General features: G+C 37.8%; 1 protein-coding gene across 1 annotated transcript; it reads right to left on the reverse strand.

Moving 5' to 3' along the window:
- Window positions 1-3,646: 3,646 nt before the first annotated feature.
- ptgs1 (prostaglandin-endoperoxide synthase 1) lies at window positions 3,647-15,500 on the reverse strand. Its single transcript, XM_031747303.2, has 11 exons — window positions 15,378-15,500; window positions 15,208-15,294; window positions 10,956-11,072; window positions 10,204-10,344; window positions 9,799-9,942; window positions 9,546-9,727; window positions 9,364-9,447; window positions 7,334-7,580; window positions 5,937-6,223; window positions 5,335-5,482; window positions 3,647-4,374 (listed from the first exon to the last, which is right to left on the reverse strand). The coding sequence occupies exons 1-11, from the start codon at window positions 15,382-15,384 to the stop codon at window positions 4,025-4,027; spliced, it is 1,794 nt and encodes a 597-aa protein (XP_031603163.1). The 5' UTR covers window positions 15,385-15,500; the 3' UTR covers window positions 3,647-4,024.
- Between the last annotated feature and the right edge of the window lie 8,703 nt (window positions 15,501-24,203).

A 24,203-nucleotide genomic window follows, 5' to 3' on the forward strand; every position in this document is an offset into this window, starting at 1 on the left:
GCTGAACCCTTCGTAGATTCCACAAAATCCACAAAGTCAACAGGTTCAACACAGTTAAGAAACTTCTTGAGAAAGACTGTGTGTTGCAATTTTCTGGTCTTGCTCTGCAACAATGGCCGCCGAGTATCTCTGCCACCTTGTAGCATCAACACAGTACTAATCAAGCCTCAGTTCTTCCCTCTTGCTAGTGAAGATTGATTTTATATGAAAAACCATACAAAAAAGTGACTTTAGATATATGCTGCAATTTTTATAGAATCAATAGCTTTCAACAGAGGTCAAAGGAGCTGCCAAAACAAGATGATTAAAAACAGGCCTCGATCCTTAATAAGCTTAACCTGTAGAATATTCATGATTTTTATATGTGAAATTGTTTATTAAACTGGTTAACAAAATATTTTCTGATCTTATTATAATGAATAAAATCTGTGTGTCTTTGTCAGCTAACTCATCCCACAGGGCCAGGACTGGAGTAACCAAAAGTACATCCAACAAAAAATTAATTTTACAACAAAATCTTTATATCCACATTTAATTTATAACATCAACGGGAATTTTTTTTTAAAACATATTAATAACATCTACTGCTCCTATTCATCAGTGCAAAAAGGCCCAACACTAATGTAGTATGGGCATGTGCTAGCAATAATAATATACAGAAAATATCCATCCATCCAGCCTCTTCTGCTTATCCTTGTCAGGGTCACAGGGTGGGGCTGGAGCCTATCCCAGCTACCAGAAAGTGAGAGGCAGGGTACACCCTGGACAGGTCGCCAGCCTGTCGCAGGGCTAACACATAGAGACGTGCACATTCACACCTATTGCTACTTTAGAATTACCAATTAACCTAACCTCACTAACTGCAGGTCTTTGGACTGTGGGTGGAATTGAGCTTACAGAAAATATATATACAGAAATATCCTATCTAATATCATAATATCTAACATAAATAAATTGTTAATTGTTAAGCAGCTGTTCACTCTAGAGAAATCTAACCATCTGACATGTTAAAAGTACCATTAAGTAATACTCTGTGTGGAAAAAGATAGCATGTCTGAAAGGCTACATAAGTCAATATGGAGCTTTTCATTCAATAAGTTCAGGTTGATACACAGAAGTAGCAGTGTCCTATTACTATACATAACTTTGAATTATTTATCATATTGTTTGAACCTCAGTTATTGCTCAGTCATTGGTACTGTTATGCTACAGCAGTTCTTTTCTCAGAGCAAAGAACTTTTAAATCTAGCCACTAAATTCACACATGAAACAGAAGTAACTCTGGCCGCCTTTTATGGGGTAAAACCCACAGCAGGGTGGAAGTACATTTCTCACAAGACGAAACGCTACCCTCTGCATCCTGTCAGCCATCGTGTGCAAATAGAGCAGCTTAGACCTGCGGCGATAGCATACAAGGCTGCAATGTAAAAGCTCATTTAGACAGTAGCAACTTGTAATGTGTTACTGCAATGTCATGAGGGCTTTTGTGGTATGTTCATCGAAGCTTTAGATGTGTTTATTATCGTTACCTTTTGACTTCTGTTTGATTTTACTGCTGTTGGAATCATTTTAATTTTAAATTATTGCTAAGATTGAGATTTTTGGTTGATTCTAGTTTTTTGAAGGATTACTTATTTGAGTCATGATTTCGTTTCTGTAGACTATGCAGCCCCTATCGGCTCTTCCTTCTGTCTTTCTGTATCAGTTTTACTGGCCTCCTGTTCTATCTTAGTGAGTCTGTTTTAATCTTCATGTTTTAATACTTCACTTTGATGCTCTGTGTTAGTTTTACTTCCTCCTTTGTGATTGTCCTGATTGTCTTCATCTGTGTTTAACTTCTGTCCCTTGTTTCTCATTCTCCAAGTTATCTATCCACCTGAGTTTCTCTGAGAAATCAGCCACACAGGGAACAACACTGTTGATCATCTATTTATCTGTTTCTCTCTGGTTAAAGTGTCAAAGTGAATGTCTTTGCCTCTTTTTATGACACGTTGGCTGCTGCTGTGACCCTTAATGACTCACATGATTGCAGTTGACCTGCTGTTGGTGATTTTCAGTCTGATGGATAGACTGCAGGGCCAGGTGCATCTCTCGGGTGTCAGGTCTTTGCTAGATTTAGTTTTTTCATTTTTAAAGACTATTTTAAACTGTCAATCTGCTATATATGTTTTTTAGGCCTGCTAGTTTTTTCCTTTGTCCTTTATTTGAGAGATTTCACAAGTTTTCAGGCAATAGTCCTTTGGGGAAAATACTAAAATTTTATGCAATGAAACGGTATTGGGCTGCTAATAATGAAGTGCCTGAAGATACCATTTAAAATTGGTTCTTTGCTGAGTTGTCTGCTATGTATAAGTATGTATAAGACACAAGACTGTTTGATCACTTGGGTTAGGTTCCTTTTTATGCTTGAATGGTTCATAGGTCAGTGTTAAGCTTTCAGCAAAAAAAAAAAAAACACGTTCCCTTTAAAATGATCAGGTACAAGGACTGCACTGAAAATGAGTAAAAGAAAAAAACATCTAGCCTCAACGTTTTCTGTTTCAAAATGATACAAGAAAGTCTGGCTTCTTGGAGGCAAAATACAAACAAATGAGGGGTGGCACGTGACCTTTGTACAGTACTGTAGCTATTCAAAAGCATTTTTATCTAAATGAATCATTTACAGGCTTTCATTTTCACTGTTTGATGCCAGAAATGCAGTTTGATTGGGTAAAACTACTTTTGTTTGTGAGCACCTGCAACATCACGTGTTTATCTGAACAAACTGGAACATGATACAATCTATGTGTTCACTTTAAACAAAATCATCTAACGACTTGCACAGAGAACCACAGAATGAAGTTACACCACAAGTATCAATATGCACAAACTGCTTCAGAGCAGATTTTATGTGCCTAAATGTACTGAGGATTGTCTTTAAATCTTGAGAAAGAGGAATAAAATGTCATGGTGGTAAAACTTATATTATGGTTGATGCTGTCTGTCAGTCTGTACTATTTATTGCCAAGAGTTGCATGCAAACTCTTCACACTCACAGAGAATAGAAAACAGAAGTAATAGAAATTACTTTGCATTATCAGGAAATACATTTATAAAATGTAACCCATTAATCTTGGCCTTTGAAAAGAGTTAAATCAACTTTTACTTTTAATTAAGTCAAGCTTTCTTACTTCATATGGGTGAATCCTACAATAGGTATAGTAGCACCAGACAGGTAATGGCAGACAGGTCTGTGTTAGTCAGTGTTTCCAGGATTCAAAAGAAAGCAACCCTCCACCTGTGGCACACACTTCCTGAAAACCAGAGGCTCGTTTTAATAGGAGTTTAAACTTTGCTTGCTGTGACTTTTTTGTTGTCATACTGACCACTCAAAGAAATTTTGACTATAAATCACATTCTAACCGTATCTTCATACAGCACTTCATGAACTATCCATGGCTAATTTAGACTCAATAGTTAACCTAACATGCGTGACTTTGGACTCTGCAAAGAGGCTAAAGTACCCGAAGAGAGCAGGAGAACAGGAGCATGCAAACTCCCCACAGAGCGTCCACATTGCGATTTTATCCAGAAGCTTCTTTCACTCACCCCTCGACAAACATGCAGCCTGTGATTTTTAATCTACTCTAGAAAGAAACACACTTAGTTTGCCAAAACACTTTGATTTATTCGTAAATCTCCTGTTATTATTGAATGACAATGTTTCTCAGAGATTAAACGCTCATTTTGATCAAAAATAACACATCAATCTTTGGTGTCTCTCACATTTATTTTTTGCACTTTAAAAATACACAAGTTTTCCTTTTTTTTTTAGTTTAAAAAGTATAATCTTATTCAAAAGCCTGCAAATTAAAGCATGTAAAAAAAACAAATCAAGGTTTAGAGGAACTGTCGTGCTGAGTATCAAGTAATCATCATCATCATTCACTGCTGACAGGGTTACACCTACTGAGTATTAAAATCATCCTTTCTCAGTAAAAGTCAAAAAACTGGGTCTGAGTAGGATAATAATTCAGGTCGGAATTCAAAGTTCAGTGGACGGTTTCCTCGGTTTTGCCTCGTCCTCATTGCGCGGCACATGGAAGTCCACGTATGGACACCATTTGCTGTTGAGACACACCAGTTTTTTCAGAGTGGCCGTCTTGACAATATTAAAGCCGGTTTCTCCTCCAAAGGTGCTGGGCTTCCAGTATTCAGGCGAGCAGATTGGGTTTCCAAGCAGGCCTTTCAGGGAAAATGGAGCACCCATCTCCACCATGCTCTCTCCAAAAATGGCATTAGGACGGGTTTTCTCTAGCATTATGCCTGGGTAAAACTCCAGGGCGTCTATGTCACCGTAGACTTCTTCTAAACCTCGGGCTATTTCAGTGTTGTCTGTTTGGAAAAGAAGAATGGCAGGAAATTACTGCAGAGATTTGATTTAATTCTTGTGTTGCTGTAAATGTGAACTAAAAAGAGTGATTTATTTGATTATATATAAACATTCATACTGCACAAAGCCCTCAGAATCCACTGATTCTCCAGCAAGCTACATGAGGCAACTCAAATTACTCAACATACACTAAATGGTTTACTGTAAAATTTCTGGCACATATTTAAGTCATCATCTGGATAAGTTATAATAAAATAAAAAAAATTCATCCAGCACTATCAGCTGAATATTTCTGCTGCTTTGGTTTACAATTGATATTTTTCTTGTCAAAAAGTGTATCCTGCCTCTCACTCAGCTGGGTTGGGCTCCAGGACTACTGCAAGAGTTTTTATTAAAGAACTTACAAAAGTGAGTATTTGCTTATACTTACATAGCACTACTATGTAAGTATAAGCACTACTTTCTACTCTATTTGAGCACTTATATACTTTTATAAGCACTTTATTCTAAAGTGTTTTCTATCTAACACTCACATTTACGCTCCAGTGAATGCAGGTTTCTTTCCCAAGGACACTTTGCCATGCAAACTGGAGACTGGAGCAGCCAGGGATCAAACAACCAACCTTCTAATTATTAGATGAGCTGCTCTACCTCCTGAGGTACAGCCACCCCAACTACTAAGTATCACAATAGAATCAAATTATCATTCTATATGGGACGTTTGAATTTACTGATCATATGTTCAACACAGGAAAAATAAATATATCTCAATGCTGTGAGGAAATGCAGACAGTGCTTTGAAAAGCACAGTCAAAAACACAAAGCCCAGTGCCGTTTACACAAATGTGCTGTGTTGCTGCGTGGTTGAAGAAAATGCATGCATGCAAATATTGCATTTTGTGCCACACATGTGTAATGAGTAACAAAGGGGGCATGCATGTGTTCATATTTCTTTAACTTACCAGTTAATTCATCAAAAGATGTGTAAGGCTTCAGGTTAAACTTCTTCCTATATTCATTGAAAGGCTGCACACGTGTAGCTCTGGATTCTCTGATGACCATTTCTGCAACTTTAAGCACCACTTGATGAGAGTTGTGACCTCCTCCTATCTGAAAGTGTGAATATAAGCCACAAAAATGTTTTTTCATGAGCAGTGAGTGACAAACTCTGCTGTTCCATGACAGCTTGCAACACGTTCTCAGCCTTGCAACAAACAGAAGTACTATACCACTTTGCATTAATCTAATGCTGCTAAAAGACATAATTTGATAGCATTATCACTAATCTCATTTTAGGAAGTAATTGTGAGTTATGAAATGTTCAGTGTTTGTGAAAATGTATTGCACTGCATCATCTGTCATAAGTAGCTGTAGTTTCATAACACAGTGAGAACCGATGATTATTGTTATCTTACAGTGTGCTTTATCTTTATTTATAAAACGATAAAGTATACGAGGCTCATGGTGCTGCTTTCTGTTAACTGATTGACGGCATTGCCGTTATGCAATGAAAAAAATATACACGACCCTGTTTCCCGTTTTCTGATTTCTATAATTCTCTTACCTGTCCTGCAATCTGTCGAGAGAATGCATCCACCAGCCTTTCCACCCCGTAATGCATCAGGAGGGAGGTGTTGTATAAAAACTGAGAGTATGGTATTTCCTCTCCCTCTATGACTATGCTGTCAGGCATCAGAGGGTGCCAGTGGTAGAGGTGGCAGAACTCCAGGGCGATCCGATTGTTATACTGGAAACGTGTATTGAAGAGCAGGGACGGGTCAAACTTCAAGTCCAGCATGTAGCCACTCAGGTGCTGCACATACTCTTCTATTATAATGTTGATGATCTCACCTGTGGGTGAAATAGAAAAATTAGCTCAACTTTGTGGAAAAATAATATTATTTATCTTCATATTTAGTAATTAACGAAACACTGAAACTGTGAACAGTGTCAAATTCATGAGTGATTTGTTGGTGAATAAATGGGCAAATACTGAGTAGTTTCACCAACAACACAGCGATCAGCAGACACATCAAACAAAGCCGGAAAAAGAACAGCAACCGTGCACACGTAGTGATCGTGGCATCATGTTCTCAAAGCAGAGCACAAACCTTTAAATTTACAACCTCAAACTTCAAATCTCACAGCTCTAAGGCTGAGGCACTGCCATAAACAGGACATGGCAAATGACTTTAATACACATTAATAATAACTCTTAAACCTGCCTTTTTTGTATACTGAGAGTATATGGACATTTTTCTGATTTATGCCTCAGAAATGAATAAGAAAACACCCACTCATAGCCTGACGTGCATCATCCTAGAAACCTGAGAAATTACAGCGTGCAAAACTTGCATAGAAGACAATTTTCAAGCTCATATGTCTCCTTTTATCTTAATACATATGTATCATATGAAAAATGTACTGGCCAAGAGCCTGAAATATGTTTTGTGTTGAGTAACTGTTTTGGCCCTTTTACTCAAGTAAAATCATAATCCTGCTCAAGTAATATAATTGATGAGACATTAATATTTATATACATAAATTAAACTTGACTTAACATTTATAGTAGACAAGTGATGATCACTTTGCATAGTCCCTAAAATAACAAGCTAAAATATAACCTTTCATTCAAATGCTTCATCCAGGCTATACAGAATTGCACAATATTCAGCTGATTCAATCAGATTCAAGCAGAGCCATTTAGGACATTTAGCTATGAATGTCTGCAGAAAACTTCATATTAGTCTGTTTTACCAGCAGCGGTTCACCACTGGTCACAAACTGTAGCCACTTTAACGCTATAGCCAAAAAAGAAACAAAAAACAAAAGATATCAACTCACAGACAAGTAGCTGATAAAGATGTACAAAAAGTAAAAAGACTAGCGTTTGAATTTACTGTGTTTCACATACTTTGTGTGATTCAATCATTCTCTGATTAAATATTTACTTTTACTCACCAATAAGGATGAGTCTGGCTGTCTGGAAAAGCTGCTCATCATCCCAGGTGGGATGTTCTGCCTTCAGGATGTCACAGACTCTGTTATGTTCCCGCAGCCATATGGTGGCATACATGGTTAGACCCGGCAGGATGCCAAATACCTCCTGACCGATTGCCAGACGCTTGTCTGCTGGGATGTTTTCAGGATACACCATGTGCACTGGGACCTCAGACACTGTAGGAGGGTACACCTCACCATTTACCAGCTGTGGAAGAGGAGTTAATTTCAGTGATTTCTTTACTATGTTTACTGACTATATTAAAGAAATTAACATATACTAGTGGAATTCATGTAAAATAAAAGAAAAAAAAACAAAAACAAAAATCTGATGGACTATATTTGTAAAGCAACAACCTCAGGCTGTTAGATTAAGATGGGTAAAATAAAGAGGCTTCTTAAACTGTTCTGAAGACATGCTGATGAGGTGGCAGTGAAAAAATAGTCACCGATTGAAGCTTTAACCACTTACCACAGTCATCTAGAAAATCCAACACGATGTTCTCACAAGTTAACGTGCTGCAGGAAGTGCAAGCTATCTATATCTGACTCAGTGAACATATACAACAGACAGCTCTGGAGAGTTTTCTTAGAGATGAGGAGGTAAATTTGAATGTAGTATGATACCCATATTAGGTACAAACCTTACAAGATACTGCTGAAAACTTACAGGTATTACTTTTTTAAACTTTTTACTTGAAAAATAAATATGACTGACTGGAGTTAATAATAAATTTTTGCTTGTCTGGTACATTAGCTCAGATTAACCTCCAAGACTGTGGGTGGTCATGGTTCTCACAGTGACAGTGCAAATCTCATCTTTGATGTCATGCTCACTCTAACCACCTAAATTCGAAAGTGTAAGACTCAAAACCCACTGTCTAATTTTCTAACATATAAGGCTGACAGATTTTCATCTTAAAAAGGTCGAGACTCAGAAATCTAAAAACTGTCTGAAAGACCTAAAGGCTTAAAAAGATATAGCTTGATATGTTAGACAGCTCTCAGCTAATTTAGGTTAGGCCAACATTTCGGTTATATTGACATCTGTTGCTGTGGCATGGTCTTGATAGCACTTATAATTTTTCTGCTTTTTCATGTGGGTGAAGAAATTTTCTTTAAAAAAATACACGTGTATCTGTGGAGAAAGCTTCATTTTCTGGTGAGAACACCAAGTGAGCATTATATTCCTCATGCTTTCTGAAGGTCATTATCCTTCAAAATCTGAGGAAACTGGGCAAGTGGAAGACAGAAGTGTCAGGCTCAAAAAACTGTAACAATAAAAGTAATGTCCTTAAAAAAATAAGGGGGAAAAGGGGGAAGAAATCCAACCAAAACCTGATACAGAACTATCCACTGTTTGCTGAAGCCTCATCAGAACTAGTCTCAGTGTGTGGCTGTCAGGAAGCCATTCTTAAAGACTGAAATAGGGAGGAAAGGCTGATGTATGCCAAACTACAGAAGAACTGAACGGAATATCTGTGGCAACAGGTCTTATGGAGCGATTACTCATAATTAGAAGTTTTTGGTTCAAACCTTCGCCAATATGTATGAAGGAGGTCAGATGAGAGATACAACAAGTATCTACACCCCTCTGTAAAGCATGGTGGATGCTCTGTCATGGTTTGGGGCTCAACCAGTCGTTTTGGAGATTTCATCAAAATTGATTAAACTATGAACACAGAGAAGTTCCACAATGTTCCATACAATATGGAAACGATGGTATTCCTGTTCAAGTATTATTGGAAGTTGATTAAAAATCTAAGCTAAAAAGGTTTTTGTTTTCCTTCAAGTTTTCTATCTTTGTTTAACTGTGTGTATATAACTATGAATGTATATGACAGTGTTTACAGGTTTGTCGATAGGTATATGCGTTTTGCTAGTCATACTAATTATGTATGCAAGAAAGCTCAAGAACTTTCTTTTCTTTCTCTAACTTTTTATAATAAGGTTCTTCCTTTAGTGTTTATATGCAGCTATGTCAGCCACACCTGATACTTCAGCTTTCCATCTTTATGAAGCCGAAGTTGATGTTGTCTCACGAGATCTTCTCCATAGATGTTGCTCGCGTCTACCTGTGTGGGTAAAAAACGAGGAAAAAAAAGGTGTTCATTTGGTGTAATGAAGTAACGTACAACACACATCTTTGTTATGCAGAATGTCAGAAACTCACCCCATGCCCCAAACCCTTGGTGAAGCCCCCTTGAACTTTATGGTTTGTCTTGAAGAACTGGTGCGTGAAGTGTTGAGCCATAAAGGTAAACATCAAATTGGTTCCCTGAGGATCTGGCCTAAACTTCTGTCTCTTGAAAAACCTCTCAACGAAGACTTTGGCATCAGGAAGAACAGGTTTACCTGCAGAGAAAGAAGCTCTTGAAGCTTTCCACAGAAACACAGGTATGTCTCTTTAGCGGTGTAGGTCTCACCTTTAGCGCCCATGGGCAAAGGACAGTCTTCAGGTATAGGAGGAAGGAGCCGAGTGTAGTAGGTGATATTAGAGTAGGACTCCCAGTTAATGTATCCATATTTGGTATTGTAGGTGGGAGGGCTTGGAATAAGGTCACTCCTGGCTTTAGGAATAAATGTCAAAGTCATAAGTAAAATGTCAGAAATGTAGCTTTATAAGCTCTTCTTATATCTTGCGGGCTTTGTTATTTGCAGCTGTTTATCTGAAAATAGGAAAATGTCAAATCCCTATAACGTGATTTTCGAATGACTTTTATGTGTCATGAGATTTTCTGGGACCCTCTCATCGGTAAATGAATTATCTAAACATCTTATAGTCTGCTGACTGAGTAACTCATTTAAGAATGTTTATTCATTTCACCTACCTGTCAACACTAATCTCATGAAGGTGTCTCGTAGGAAAGAGTTGTTTATCAGGTACCAAAACCACGGGAAGTGAGTAAGGATGAAGTGAGTCACAGAAGGACTGGGCTTCAGCATGAGTTGAATTCTGGTCCAAAACTCCGCTACACATAAAAAAACAATTTAAAAATCAAGAAAAAACAGTTTTTCATCCTTTAAATGCCAGTTGTAAGCCATTTATAAATATATCACTAATGGCTGTACTAATGGGAAACAAATAAATGTATATGTATAACTGAACATAACGCTATTTGTTTTCTTTATTCATCACATATGGCAGGTTTAGCCAAAAATTTAACTCTAAAACAACTTTTATAAAATCTAAGCATTGGGGTTGACATTTTGAAAGTGGTGCTAGGTAATTTCGAATTGATGTTTCCGAATGTGACACATGCATGCCAACTAAAAACTTTGATAAATATCAGTAAGAAACGCTTAACAAACAGGTTTTGCATTTTGTTTTTTCAGTGACTCTGACCTCCTCCCTTCACACAAAACCTAAACCTACTCATCTCAAACCAAGACAAATATTGAGAGGGTGGTTTCTAAATGCAAAACATCAGCTCTTTTATCTAGTTACTCATGAGTGCTTCCTTTTGACTAATCTATCATAGCTGTGCACAGATAGGATTATGTAAACAAAACTTTAAGATAAAGGGTTAGCTATGTATTCCAGATCAACTTGCTCATTTTTAAAAAAAAAATTTGTACTCACGAATAGTGCAGTTGTCTCCATAAAAGCCAGTGCGAGTGCAGTCACATTTGAAACTGTCTGTACCAAATCGCATGCACACTCCTGCATGTTGACAAGGGTAGTAGCAACAGGGATTCACTGCAAGCCAGGAAAAAAAAATAGATGAATAACTGTTGAAATTTAAAAAAAAAAAAAAACTAACTTAAACGGTTCATGGGACGAGAGTGTGAGGGATACTTGGCTTATCTATATGAAGCAACGGTTGACATTCAAACAACTAAATGCATATACAGTGATGTGAAAAAGAAAGTTTTTGCATGACTCTGTACAGACGTGAAAAATTAAGTGCACCTTTACTGCTTAGAAAGGAATTAAGAGGGTAAGTAACAGTAAGACGCTACTAATTAAATGCACTTGATTAACTCATCATCAGCAGGTGTAACAGAAGGTTTGATTGTAGTTGGAAAGACATAAGCAATGATTGTAGAGAAGAATTGTTATTATTGGGTTGTAAGGCCATTTCCAAAGCAACTGAAGTCAATCATTACACAGTGAGAAATTCAAATACATTTCATCTACAGTGCCAAATCGATACAATACAATAAAAACTCAACAATCAGATACCTATAACGCAAACCACTGCATTGCAGTACCTTTAATACCTACGGCATGTTCTAGTCTCTGTAATAAAATATTCTATTCTAATATTCTAACAGGACAAGCATGGACATAAGTCCAATGGAAGAGGCCATAGGAAGATCATTTGTGACCTTCACTAGTGCTGTTTCTTTATCATAATTCTGAATCCTGACAAAAACGCTGAAAATAAACAATTCCTCTGCAAATGAATGATTGGGTGTTTTACAACTACTCTTTCAAGAATTTTTGAGATAAAAGGAAGACTGAAGTTTGTCCTATAATTAGCTGGGTCATGTGACGACTGATTTTAAAGGCCTGTGGGACAGTCTATTAATAGAGACAGGCTGATGATATTCAAAGCATTAATTAATAGTTTGATCTTAAATATATATGTAATAAAATGAGTAAAAATAATGATGAGAGAAATGCATGTCTTGATGAATAAGGAGCTGTATTGTAAAACGAGAGGAGTGAGCATGGAGCAACAGCAACAGGTAGTGGAAGACAGGAAGTCGGTATGGCACCAAAAAATGTGTGCAGAATCATGTCTCTACTACAAAATACTACTAATAATACTAAAATAATTTTACTCTTGGTCCCAAAACGTTGGTGAAGCCGACCTTAAACGTCACAGCTTATCTTTAAGAAGTGGTGGCTGAAGTGTTGAGCCATAAATGCAAACATCAAAGTGACTTTGTGCTTTCCCTCCTTGCAATCTACATCATGTAATCTACATCATGGGTCATGATGCGGGACATAACTATTGAGATCAGCTGTCCTAGGCCTAATCCAGGGCAAATTAATCTTTGTGTGATTCTTGATATGGTTTCAGTATTTTAAGCTCTACTAAGAATTGTCAATGATCTCTGAGGCCCTGATGGCTATTGACCTAATTGCCCTTCTTCTCACTCTGTCATTGTGGCTGCAAAAAGAGGAAGGGCTCAGTGGTTACACAAAATTGGTGGCACTGTTTTTCTTCTGTCTGTGTTGGTCCACACTTTTAGCCCTGCTGCGTTGACCAGTTTATTGTTTATTTAAGGTTAATCACAAGTGGTCTAAGTGTAAGAGTGGCTGTCGAGAAGCCTCAAGGAAGCGGCAAAACAGGAAAAATGCTGAGGTATGCAAAATTAAACATGACAATCATGTACAAAAAGGCCTATACAAGGATAAATCCAAATTTAAATTCTTTTGGTTCAAATTGTTGTCTCCATGTCAATATGTATGGAGGAAGACAGAAAAGCAGTACAACAGTGTCTAAAGCCATCTATAGACTCTCTTGATGGATCGACATTGTATTCATTGGGAGTTTGACTGGCAATGACTTCACTGTTTAACATGACAAATTAATTTTCCTTTTCTGGTATAATATACAAGATGTGTGTGTGAGTGAGTGCGTAGGGGTGGGGGGTGGGTGGCTGGGTCATTGTAAAGTAAAAATACCACTGAAACTTACAAATAAATCAGCGATAAATATCAGGGTTGGTGCGTCTCTGATGTTAGCAGTGAGCTGTTTTGTACCTGTACCGTAGGTATGTCTGTAGAAGACATGGAGTTACAGTATTTGGATGTTTTTTATTGCACTAAGCAGAAGTCTTTAAATTACGGTTAATGAATTCAAAGAAGCAGAATTCTAGACTTGAGCTTTATCTGCATCTCCATTCAAATAGCTTCAAAAAACCCACTGAATATGATTTTAAAGGCCCATTTTAATAAGGCACAGACAGTGTGAAAGTGCAGGATGAATTTAGCTGCATTTGTGCTTGTTAATGTATGCATGTCTCACTAAGCTTTTCACAGTCCTTAAGCTAAACATTTGGTGAACTCACTTCCCCAAAAATGTTACCAGAGGCATATAGCAAAAGAACCAAAAACAAAACATGAGTGAAGTGGAGTGTCCTAGACTCTGTGCACTTTGTGAAACTACAACGGATTAATAAAGGACAGAGTTTGCATTTAGCTTTTAACATAGAAAACAGTCCATGTATGAACTGTGAAACTAAACGTTGACTTAATGGTTTCTAAGCATATAATGTCTACGAATAAACCCAGCTACCTCACTGTGACTTTAACGCTTGCTGTAATATCGCTTCCTCCCCCCCTTCCTGCTTACAGAAGTTCAATGAGATAATGTGACACTGAAGCATTTTTTTCCTCATTGGTTGGAAATGAGTGGATAGTTAAGCATGTCTAGCCTTGAATGAACAACAGATAGACTTAGGTGTACCAGTGTGAATTTGTCAAAAAAGCGCGAGGTGGCTCTACACTATTTTTAACAATAAAGTTATTAAAATACTTTAACTTTGCAAAAATACTGCACAGGAAGTACAAAGCATACTCCCGCACGAGTTTGGCAGCAAAAAGACTTCCCCTTAGGTCACAAGGAGGTTTTACCATGTAAATTCTAATGCTATGAGTTGTAAAAATCTACACAGTGGCAACACCATTAAATGTGCACACAATGATCGTGAAATGCGTATTTTGTTAGTGCCATCGCTCTAAATGTCACCCCTTTTCCCAGTAGTACTGGGGGGAAAAAGCAAGCTCTCCCATGATCAATAAATTCATGTCAGAATAGTCAGTAATTTGCCCTGTGTACGTCTGTAAAGAAAATGACCTTATCTGAAACCAACAGGGGTCAACATTTGCAAGCTCGGGAAAAAGCCTTCTTTTCATCTCTCTGATCCATAGTCGACCTAATTCATGATGGGTTGTTAAGTAATTCGTTTTTTCTTATGCATGGAAGCACTTTCAAGATAAGAACATTTGGAGATTCCCTGTTTACTGTAGCTGACTATAGTAACTATGTTGCAAGAAGTTTAAATCTGTATGCCTTTGTTGACTTCCTTCCTAAATACCTTCCCTTATCTTGGCTTTTTAAAAACCTTTTTTCTTTCTTTCTTTGTGCAGAGTACCCTGCCAAATTTCAGCACACGAATTTACATGTGCACTCATACGAAACCCTTCTAAACCATATATGAAACAAACTAAACAGTGGAACTTAAAGCATTGTCAAGCTCTCAATAGTTCCTCCTGATCTGAAGCTCTCTCTGCACCCATCGTCTTCTGCTGTTGAATGAATGATGAATGAAAAAGGAAACAGATAATTTCCTAACCATCACATGTGTGGGTAATGACTGTTACTATGCAACTGTGCTCTGCAGCACATCAATTAAAAGTCATAATAGAAGAATGGATGTTACTCAGAAATGCTGAGATAGTTTTATAAATATTGTTTAATAAGCAAACCACTGACAGAGAGAATGCACTACGGGCAGCTTGAGATGTTTGTGAACAGCTGAAGTTTTGTGAGGTGTTACTTTCTGGCAGGAATACCAGGAATATTAGTGCACTTTCCACTGTGCACTTTCCAAAGCCCTGCAATGGAAAAGAATGGGAAGGCTAATTTTGGGCCCATGAGGCCACAGCTTTGACTCTTTATGTGCTAAATGTTTAATCAGCAAATATTATAGTTGGTTGGGTGGTTGATAATATGCTTGATTAACCTTCATATAGAAAATGAACAGACTAACACAACAAGAAACGATACGGGAGAAATTATTGTTTACTGAAAATCAAAAGGTCATCAGGATAATCAACCATCATGTCCCATGTTGTAATTAAAGAAACTGCTTACCAACACTTGAGTCACCAGCACATGATGAACTCTCCAGCAGCAGCAACAGCAGCAGGGTGATGAACACCCAGATGAAGATGCTAAATGCTACAGAAGATAATAATAATAATGATGACACTGAGTTGATGTTTTAAAAACAAGCATCAAGTTTAGATAATTTTAGAACTCACCTTTCATGCTGAGCTAAATTAGAGTCTAAATGTTCTATCACAGTGGTATTCTGTTCTTTCTAATATATTTGAGAAACAGAGATAGGCTGCTGACTTCATAACGTGTCATTGAGACCATTCTGATGCAGTCTCACTGGCTTTATAATTAACTATCGGGAAATGGGCGGTAACAAAGCATCCTCCACTTCCTCTATTTAGTTTTGAGCAGAATTTCACAGAAAACCCACAGTGTGCTACTGGCTTCAAAGCTTTCTAATTGGCCAGTCTTAGACAGACTGGCAGAAATTCAAACTTCAAAAACTGAAATGGACCCTTTTTATATATACACATATGTATATATATAAATATAAATATATATATATATATATATATACCATTCAGATCAATGCAGTGAAACCAAACCGCTTTGAGAAAGTTTCAAGGTGTTATATCCCCACCTGCTGGTAAATTAATTTAGCATCGCATTGTGTGAACGGTTAAATTAATACAGGGGGCATTAGCTCTGGAAAAATCAACAATCAACTGACCATTATGATGCAAAACTGTAGTCAAGCCACCATTCTTTTTTTAATTAGCATACACAATTATTTGCACATACTGTTGTATGTATTTTCTGTAGTGTACTTGCACCTATCAAAACATAAATACCCCCCAAGAATTTCACAGCAAAATAGTTTGTTTTGTTTTGTTTTTTCTAAAAACTTGAATTTTGGTCCATAGTTAGTTTGGACGCTGAAGCAACCCTAATCCTAACCCAGGATGTTTCACTCACTGAAGTATCATTAGGAAACAGTGGAGTCACAGGGGTGTAGTTTGTTCAGAAAGTGACGTGTGTGCTTTATAAAACTCATAATGAAACAGTGGCGCACGTCTTCTGAGACTGCACCCACACAACAATCTTTTAGAAAGATATGACAAACATTTTCATAAGAAAGTTAGAACCATATCTTTACTGGATAAATTTGTATTATTTGGTTTATTTGGTGCATTATTTGGTATTATTTGCTCTTAAGGAGCTTAAAGGCAATGACACACTGTATTTATTTTATTTTATATTAATTATGGTAAACATCAACATCCATTCAGGCAAGTTTTTAACCAAAAACCAAATACATTAATACATAGTACAGCCCCAAACATAAATAAAGTAGTTTACTCAGGCAAAAAGTTGGTTCTTCAGTTGTTTTCACTTGTATTACCAGTAAAGACTTTAAGACTGCCTAATCATCACACATAAAAATATAATACCAGAATACGGGCTTCTCCTAAACTTATTATTGGCCCTTGTGTTTGCAGATAAAGGTTGTGTTCCCTTTTAATTATTGTGAATACTTTAGTTGTCCGAGAGGTAAGAAATGATTGTAAGGATCTACTATTGGATAAACATATGTATTGAAAATACATTATATAACTGCTATAAGTAGGCATATGAGTACAAGTAGTCTGCATATAATTAAAGAAAAGACTTCACTGACTTTACTGAATTCTATAAAGGTTAATATTACATTTTTTTTTTGTCATTTTATAATCAAAAACGTATTTTTAAAGTCAGAGTAAATTAAATCACACTTATAAAACAAATGTGTCAAAAATCACAGTCCTGGTCATTTTTATTTGGATGAACGTCAAAACCTGTTGGGTTCTGCCAGATTTTTTTATATGCATGAAACAAAAGGCTGTGATCTTAGAAAGTAAGAGCTGTGCTTATTTTTTAGAAGGCTGAGGTCACCAGTCTTACAATAAAGATAGTAACACTGTCACTGGTTTAGCCAGGTTTGAATCACTGGGGAAATGGAAGGAAAGAAACAAATGCAGCCGAGTTTCCATTTTCTGATCTCTGATACCTTCCAGTTGAGATGCTATTTGAGCCAAACCTTTGTGAGATTTTAGCCTTTTGAAAGCACTTTTGTATAATTCCCTGCATACTGTAGCAATTTTAGAGCTAACCTGTTTGTAGTGTCCTTGTTCAGATAAGTTTGATCTAGACTGAAGAATTCAGCTAATTCTTTTAAACTTTGCATACTTCTGTAATTGTGGTGTCTCGGAAGGAAGTTAATCAAATCTGTTGTAAAATGATAACAATATAAGCTATTTGTTAGCCTTATATCTAACATGTGCTCTGTAGCTTTAAATGCCTGCTAAAATCATACAGATACTTTATCCATTTTCTCCAAAATCCTCAGTGAAATTAATGTCGCTTTTTAATTTGTTATATTGTTATTGCATTAATCTAACTTATTGATTTAACTTGTTAAGTTAGGAAAATATTACTGTTTTCTAATGATATATATGTGTTTCCAAAAAGATTGCTGAAGGTCTACTTTAAATTGACCAGAAAATCAGACTTCTAAAAGTTGCAACAAAATAATTAAAAAAAAAACAACAACAACAACAAAAGATGACATTTCAAAGTCTTCAAAGCTGGTTTTCCTTCACAAACTTAGTTACTTGTAGTGACTGTACACCAATTTGGACAGTTATTTTATTATTAAATTAATTAATGGGCACCGGGGAATAAAAATTCCATGTATAGAGTCACAAATAGAAACTTTTGCTGACTATGCCCAAAATAAGGTGTTTAAACTATTATCCCCTAGGAATTTAAACTTCTGCCTTCTTTGCGCTAGCTAAAATCTCCCATTTCAATTTAAAATGTTATGTGTTGTAAAAAGTCCACTTCATGTAGAATCTATTTTCCACTGTTCTTTTAATTACCTCAAAAATGGCACACATCCTCGATTTCCATATATAGTTTCTTCTGCATTCACTTGCTTTATATTCTTCCCGAGTTCATCAAAAACAGTACTGTTCTGTAACCAAAATGAAGACACTCTAATTTTATATGAAATAATTTAATCCAGCTCATTCTGCTGCCTGTATGTGTGCTTTCTGAAAAAAATGCACAATTTATAGCGCACCTATTGTTTACAGTTGTCTGAGCACAGTTTTTCACAGTTTTATGGAGTTTAGCATCTTGAAGCTTTGTAAGTGAAAACTGAGGATCACTCTTCAGCGAGCATTAAGCGTACAAACCAACCAACCAACGTCTGAGGCTTCAAACTGTATTTGGGTTCCATTCTGTTTCCTAGACATGATCGATATGAAGAAGAATGAGACGCATCAGGAACTAATTATCAAATCATCTTTTCCCGCCTTACAAGTGCCTGAAAAGGACCTATCTGCGAAGGTTGCCATGGAGATGTTGGCGCAGGCTGCAACCGAGGCTCGCTGCTTCCTACAGCATTCCTGGTAATTGAGATCAGATGCTCCTCTGAGTGGAACCTGGACTGGGAGTAACCTGGAAGCATTTATTTTATGGAGAAGATGTTTAGTTAAGCCTTGCTCCCGCTCTAAATGAGCCTCGGCCCGGCTCTGGTGATGAATACGATTGGTGAAAGCAGTGAAGGCTGGTTCCTGACTTCTTCCTTCCCCTGGTTCGGGTTACAGATTAGCAGACTTCCTGTCCAGTTGTGGAATAAGCCAAACCAACTGATGGAGAGGCAATAGGTGTATGGGCAATGGCATCATGTGTTATCTCAAATGGGATTTCTGACAGAGCCACACAGCATGGATCCTGAAAGTATCAACTTATTAGAAGAAGCAGCTGATTGCAAAGGAGGGCAGACCTCCTCTGGAGTCAGGTGGTGGTCCATATTAAGTTACTACATTACTTAAGTCGTCCAGCTGTACTAGTAACATTTTGTGTACAGTACAAACAGTACAGTACAGTACTCATTGGACCAAATGGGCTGACATTAGCTAGTCACTAGCCAAATTGTGTAAAAAGAACAAATTTCAAAAATATTGTTTGCCAGCATCATGTGAGGATCTAGCTGGACTAAGTGCTTATATACAAACAACTTGTAATTTCTTTATATGGTCAAAAAGTTTAAATGATCAGGTACAAAGAGCAGATTGAAATGAAAAAAAGAAAAAAAAAACCCAAACAGCTAATGTCAGTCTGTTATTCCAAAGGTTTGGGCATTTAAACAACACTTGGCTTCAAACTGTTCTTGATATAAGGCAAAGACCAAAGTTGACATACTAAAGAAAACTTTTTAAATAAACCTACTTTTTTACATTACATTCAGCTGCTGTTCTTATGAGCTCTCATAATTTGAGCTTTCTTTTTGGTAATGAAAGACCTGAGCATATAAGCCAAGCTGTCAATTTACTGGTCGAGCTAAGTCTCATTTATAGCTACGAACGAATAAAATCATGGATGGAAGTGTTCGAAATGAGCATTCTTCAGAGGGTGACTGGGCTCTCCCTTAGAGACAGGGTGAGGAGCTCATTCATTTATTAGGGATTCACAGTACAGCCACAACTCCTCCACACTGAAAGTAGCCAGCTTTGGTGGTTTAGGTATGTCCTACAGGGAGGAGGCCCCAGGGTAGACCTGGAGTAGACACTCTGCAGAGATCTGGGAACATCTCAGTGTTCCTTCAGATTAGCTCTGCCTAGGTTGCTGGATTAGACTAATACATGCATGGCTACCAGGTATTACTTATAGAGCGTGTCCTGTAGTCATGTCGCTGTCCTGCAGACAGTTGGATGCAGTTGGCATGAGAAAACAAGTGAAACTGATGGAAATGTCATTATTTGTGCACCCTATATTGATGAAAAGTCAGGTGATCACCAAAGTAAAAATGTTTCATTTGAAAAGGGACATGTTGAAAAGTTTGAATTTGGACTAAAACTAATTGTGGCTTCACTCGGACCACTGAGAAAAGTTTCCTCAGGAGCCACTAGAGACCAAAATCGAGCACAAAGAGGTGCAAATATTAGGTCTACAAAGGAATAATAATTTTACTTATTGTCTTGTAAAATATATATTAATAATATGTAATAACCAAATGATGATGGAAGTTTTGTGTTTTGCTCTACTGCTACCAAGTGGCTCAAAGCAGCTGCTTTGATATATTTTCATGTAAAGCTGCAAATTGATTGAAATAGAACTGTTATATTTCTTTCCTATATAAGGATTTTATATGCATACAAAACATATCAACATTGTTACTACCTAATGGTACCCGAGATAAATAGAAATAGCCTGTCTCCATTTAAAAATAGTTCTATACTGTAGAGATCATCTCTAACTGGGTCAACATAGTTTCTTGTGAGTACTGTTTAGGTGGCCATAGTGCTGAGGCCTTTACACTACTTGTTACAAATGATCTGGGATCTGTGGGAGGGGCCAGATTTGGAGTCATTCATCAGCTGTCGACGAGCTGGCACAGTTCACCATAGAAAAACACAGAGTGCCCCCTCTGTAATGCAGCCACTCTGTAGTTAGACCACATTTTAAGTGTTTACGCTTAGAGGCACATATGGTCGAGAAAATAAAAACTTGCGTGCAAATTTGCCACTCTACCAGAAACGGCCTCAGAACTGCTAAATCTATAATGTGCCAACCGTCTTTTTGTCTAAACTATCTCATCCCTGGCACCCTCTGCTTTATCACGCTATTCTGCTCTTTATTCGCACTCATATGAAAACAAACTCTTTGGGAGTCCTGCTTGTGCTCCGGGTCGTAGATCCTTCCGAGTGCTCTCTGCTACAACACCCCTATGTTTCCTGGCCCACCTTGCACACTTCACCCTGTTCATCAGAACATGAGTGTGCCCGCTGCCAGTCACCCCCACTTGACATGGCTCAAAAGTGCTGCCCTACACCCGGGGCTGCTGGGATCAATAGAGCTTCAGGATATTGCAGTCGGCATCAAACTAAACACACAATGCGTCCTGCACAAGTAATCTCCACGCTGAGTCTATTTGATGTGACAGTTTAAACACTTGAACTCAAAGCTCACCTTTCGGGGGTGGTGGTGTTGAAGGAGGCTGGGTGGGCTGTGGTGGGGTGTGCATGTGCTGACCTAAAGGGGTTTTCATGATTAGGAGTCTCGTACACCTCTGATTGCTGCGGGTCACTGCAGGTGAGTACAAGTGGTCGGAAGGAAGTAATTTTCCTTCTGGAGCTGGTTACCTGATTGGGTAAGTAGCTGATCTCTGACACTGACCCAAGTCCTCTAACATATCTAGAGCTGAGCTGGAGCCTGATCAGAGGCAAGATTTGGGGTAGATTAATATGTTGTGCTCATAAAGTTAAACGTTTTGTAGATAATTGTCATATTTTTCCTGTTATTTTAGAGAACTATGGAATTATTGCACCTGAAGCAACTTAACTGAACTACATTAAAATACTTTTCTCCTGTTCGTTCTCAGTGAGTTGTTTTTTGTCATGAGTAGTTGCCAGGGCGGGGAAAAACCCCTCGAAACTTCATTCACACAGATGCGTGTACATATGTTTGTTATTATCAGCAGAGAAGACAACAAATAAAAAACAAAACCCTTCAGGGAGGTGAGGGGTCAAATTCACTAAGTGGAGAAGTTGGATCCAGGTCAGAATCATCAAAAGATTAAAAATCCACAGCATCATGCTAATAGTTAGTCAAACCGTTTGAAATGTGAACCCAAAACCTGATGACATCAACACTGTTTCTTTCACAAAATTTGAAAAGCTTCACCAGAGTGACAGAAGACAGTAAAATAAGTACACAAGAGATCTACCACAGATGACTCAATGGTAGAAAGAACAAAGTGTTAATTGAACACATGTACCATGAACAGAACATGTTAGGCTAATTGAACACAGGTGTGAAGGACAACACAGGTAAGATTAATTAGGCCTACAGTCACAAAGGAGGGAAAACGCAATGGAGACAGGAAGTAAAACCAGCTTGGATACACGAAGCCCAATAATAATAAAATAAAACTGGAAATGAATTGACAGGATCCCAACATCATGGCACACTGTCCATAATGAATAAAATGAACTTTTATTTTTAACAGCAGATTTCATGTACAGTAAATCCAGCAAATTCAAGCCTGTACTACTAATACTCAACATATATATTTTCACAAATATAATCTGAATGACAGTAGAGCTGTAGGTGTAAGCCTTGGGCAGTCTTGTGTCAATCAGCATGAATTGTACTCACAGCTTGTTGCACAGCTGCAAAGAGGTCACAAAATTAAAAGAAAAAAAGTTTAAATTGCTACTTTTACTAATGTTATAAGATATCTTCGTTGTAAATGAAATTTCACCACAAACCAATATGAGTTTGGCATAAACTTGTGATGTGTATATCTCTGGCTTTTGTCCCTGTTAGTCGGGTAAACCAGGTGCTCACTGGCTACTAGAGGGGTTTCTACTTTCACCTAGCAGAGGAAAAGGCTTTGGTCTCTTTCCTCCCTCCTGTAGTGGAATTGATCAGCTGCTTCCTGTCTGTAAATAAAGAGGCATACTGTAACCCACTTGATAAATATCAAGGAGAATACGGCAATCAGCTGAAAGCAATTTGCATGTCTGTGCTCAAGCCAGCGGCTCGTGATTTTCTCTCCTGTCATCTATCATAGACCACACGCTTGGGCCAAAATACACAATACTCCCAAATTGCTGTCATATGGAGTGCAAGGCCTGAAAAAAGCACTTCATTTTTCCTTGTCTGTACTTCAAATAAACTTGTATTTGTTAAATAACTGGAGAGGGTTTTTTTCCTCCCCAGTGCAACTTTTCAGAGAGAGGGATGGTGTAATGTGCCATTTCCTTTGTTTGTTGAAAGCTTGGCTGCAGGACTGTAATCTAGATGGGTTTGATCTTAGAGTAGACACAGCCTGTTGAACAATGGACACTGCTGGATGTTAAGTCTTTAAACATAAAGCTGATCTGCAACATTCACTAGCTGGATGGAGTATTGTCTTGTTTTATTCATGCATCGTCACATTTTCACTACTTTTTCTGTGAAGAAAAAATAATCCCCAAACATAATTTTCCTCACTTCCATCACAGCAATGGATTTAAACAAACATATAAGGACACTTGTAGCACTGGTTCCCAGTTTTCCATTTGAGCTCATTTATCACGTTCCAAACGCTGCCCGACCTCATTAGGAGAGCAACTGGGGGCTAAAATGAGCAATGTTTACATAGGTGACTTCTTGCAGTTGTACGAATGAAGGCAAATCCACCACTGAACTGTTCTGAACACTTCACTTCAGCATCCTAGTCTTTTGACCCAAATTTGGCCACACTTGAATGAGACATAATTAGCTAACAACCTAACATTATTTACTATGATAAGGTCATATATGAAGCCTTGAAGTGTTTTCTCCGCCAAAATCTTTGCGATTTGAAATGAGATGTCAGTGGCTAACAACTTATCACTCACAGGTTGTTAGCTAGTGAGCATACATGGTATGACACTCCACACAATGACAAAAATGGCCAAAATGGACTTTATATTTTATTTGGTGTTACCGGAAATGAGTGGCACAGACGATAGCCTTAGCAGGAAAGCAACCCATTTTTCCGTAGACTTCTATAGATCACAAAGGTATCGCCTCCTGGTGGCCTTTAAAAGGAGAGCAGGGTCGATGCGTCACTCTACAGCAGGGGTGCCCAATCCCAGTCCTCGAGAGCTACTGCCCTGCAGCTTTTAGATGCGTCCTTGTTCCAGCACACCTGAATCAAATGAATGGCTCGTTATCAGGCCTTTGCCAGACTTGATGGCATGCCGAATTGGTAATCCAACTATTTGATTCAGCTGTGTTGGAGTAGGGATGCATCTAAAAGCTGCAGGACAGTAGCTCTCGAGGACTGGGATTGGGCACCCCTGCTCTACAGTTACTTCCAAACTTTTATACTGTTTATGGAAGAGATCAGCAATGCAAAGAAAGGTCATCAAAATATAAGTTATAGCAACACCAAGCAAATTAACTGTTAGCAATGCAAGTGCTGAGCTTTGAGATGAATGATTGAAGTAACT

Source organism: Oreochromis aureus, linkage group 12, assembly GCF_013358895.1.
Source record: "Oreochromis aureus strain Israel breed Guangdong linkage group 12, ZZ_aureus, whole genome shotgun sequence".
Lineage (NCBI taxonomy): Eukaryota > Metazoa > Chordata > Actinopteri > Cichliformes > Cichlidae > Oreochromis > Oreochromis aureus.

Excerpts from the sequence above, each read along its gene's own strand:
- ptgs1 (XM_031747303.2), bottom strand. Across the intron at positions 9,728-9,798 it reads TTTGCCCATGGGCGCTAAAG|GTAAACCTGTTCTTCCTGAT; the intron begins GTGAGACCTACA and ends CTTTCTCTGCAG. Across the intron at positions 6,224-7,333 it reads AGCCAGACTCATCCTTATTG|GTGAGATCATCAACATTATA; the intron begins GTGAGTAAAAGT and ends TTTCACCCACAG.